A 1,824-nucleotide genomic window follows, 5' to 3' on the forward strand; every position below is an offset into this window, starting at 1 on the left:
CATGTCACCATTTACCCAGAATGCTTTGCGTGTAAATAAAATGGCTCCGTCCGTGCTAAAATATATTTTTAAAAATTTACAAAACTAAACAGCCTACATTTACAGTCTTTATTTTACAGTTAAAATATATGTTTATCAAATAAAGTCTAATGTAACAACTAATTGGGGTTTGCTTTAAAGCATTATTTGAGAATAAGAGGTTGCAGATGGATTTCTTTGCTTCAGCTCTCAGCTTCTCTCTCTAAAAGGTTTCAATCTGCCAGAAATGACCTCTAACCACTGTGACAGATTGTGATTGTGCCTGAAAACTGATGTGACCATGATTGTAATTCTGAAAACCTGTGCCATGCGCAGTTCATGGTGACCTTTTAGATTTGTGGAAACATTAAGTGTTTTTTTAATAATATAAATCAAGAGAAAACAAAGGGCTTGTAAACCTTTTGACATTTTCCCCAACAGAGGATGATCTAAATAAACTTTATCTGCAGTTTGCTCTTGATTTTACTGGAGCCAAGCATGATGCTTCTTAATCAGAGCTACAGTTTGACATGATGATTACAATTCTTATTTTTAATTACCGGAAAATGATCCTTGATTGGTTTTAGTTTGTTTGGCCTCTGAAGCATCAAAAAATAAATTGAAGATGTTGCTCTGACCTCACACATGCAACCAATTTAGAAACATGTTTTGCACATAACCAAATCATGTTGTTAAAAGCACAAAAAGTGTTGAAGTTCACAAGCAAACAGAAACATTATTTGAGCTGCTTGTTGTAATCAAATTAAATAAATACAATTTTTTTTAAATCCTAAGTTTGAGAACCTTTGAACAGCACAGATTATTTACTACATTTTAGGTATTTCCAGGGGAATTTGCAGTCGGGCTTCTATATTAGTAAAAGCTGATGTTTCTTCTTTTTCATTGGGGTTCCGTGCTTKAAGTTTTCTATGAATAGTCAGTATTTTACTTGCAGTATCAGTTTGGAGAATCAAAGAGAAATTCTCATGAGGRTGTCAAGCTAACAGATACTCAAAACCGCTGAAACTATTGATGCTCGACTTGCTTCAGATGTCGTGAATTTCCCTTTGAATGGCTCCGTCCCCCATGAGAACGTCTCAGTTCCTCCCGAACGGGGGAGCTCTCTGACTGCGCTGCAGGTAAGATACTGCTCACGAGTACAATTCAAAGAAACCAGGCTGCCTGTTTAATGTGTGCGGAGAAGTGTGTTTGACACAAAGAGGGCCGCGGTTAAAAACATCCAGCTGGATTTGTTGAATGGGAGGTGAGAAATTTCACGTCTGTTTATGGCATCTCGTTTGTACGCCTCCTTCTAAGCCTCGTGACTCTCTCTCTCTCTCCTACACTCCTAAAGTTTGAGCTCCGGGAAAATTAAAAAGTTTCACCAGTAAACAACATAACGAGGATATAAAACAAAATGATGTCGATGATAACGCTAACGGCGCGTAAACCGTTTTCTCCCTCTGCTCAGCTTTTATTCACCTTCCTTCTGTTTCTTGTTTTTTTTTTTCTCTCTCTCTTCAGGTACTTTGTGTTGGATCCAGAGCTAGGCCAGTTGCAGTACTTTGTCAACGAGCAGGGAAAGAACCAGAAGCCCAGAGGGTGCCTGCCCCTGATCGGTGCCTCGGTAACCACGAGTGATGAAGCCTCGTACATGTTCATCGTAAACTCTGTCAACGGGGAGCTGTACAAACTTAGAGGTATGACCTCAAGCAGCCTGCATGTGGTATAAAACAAATTCAGTGTGTGTGTGTGTGTGTGTGTGTGTGTGTGTGTGTGTGTGTGTGTGTGTGTGTGTGTGTGTGT

General features: G+C 39.2%; 1 protein-coding gene across 1 annotated transcript in view; it reads left to right on the plus strand.

The window, feature by feature from the left end:
- osbpl10a (oxysterol binding protein-like 10a) overlaps nt 1–1,824 on the plus strand; it is a gene marked incomplete at its 5' end in the record, with an annotated part of 81,928 nt that overhangs the window by 18,424 nt on the left and 61,680 nt on the right. The window contains 1 exon segment of the mRNA XM_014013113.1: nt 1,543–1,718. Within this exon segment, the coding sequence (XP_013868567.1) occupies nt 1,543–1,718 (176 nt within the window).

Source organism: Austrofundulus limnaeus, unplaced genomic scaffold, assembly GCF_001266775.1.
Source record: "Austrofundulus limnaeus strain Quisiro unplaced genomic scaffold, Austrofundulus_limnaeus-1.0 Scaffold98, whole genome shotgun sequence".
In the NCBI taxonomy this organism is placed as follows: Eukaryota; Metazoa; Chordata; class Actinopteri; order Cyprinodontiformes; family Rivulidae; genus Austrofundulus; species Austrofundulus limnaeus.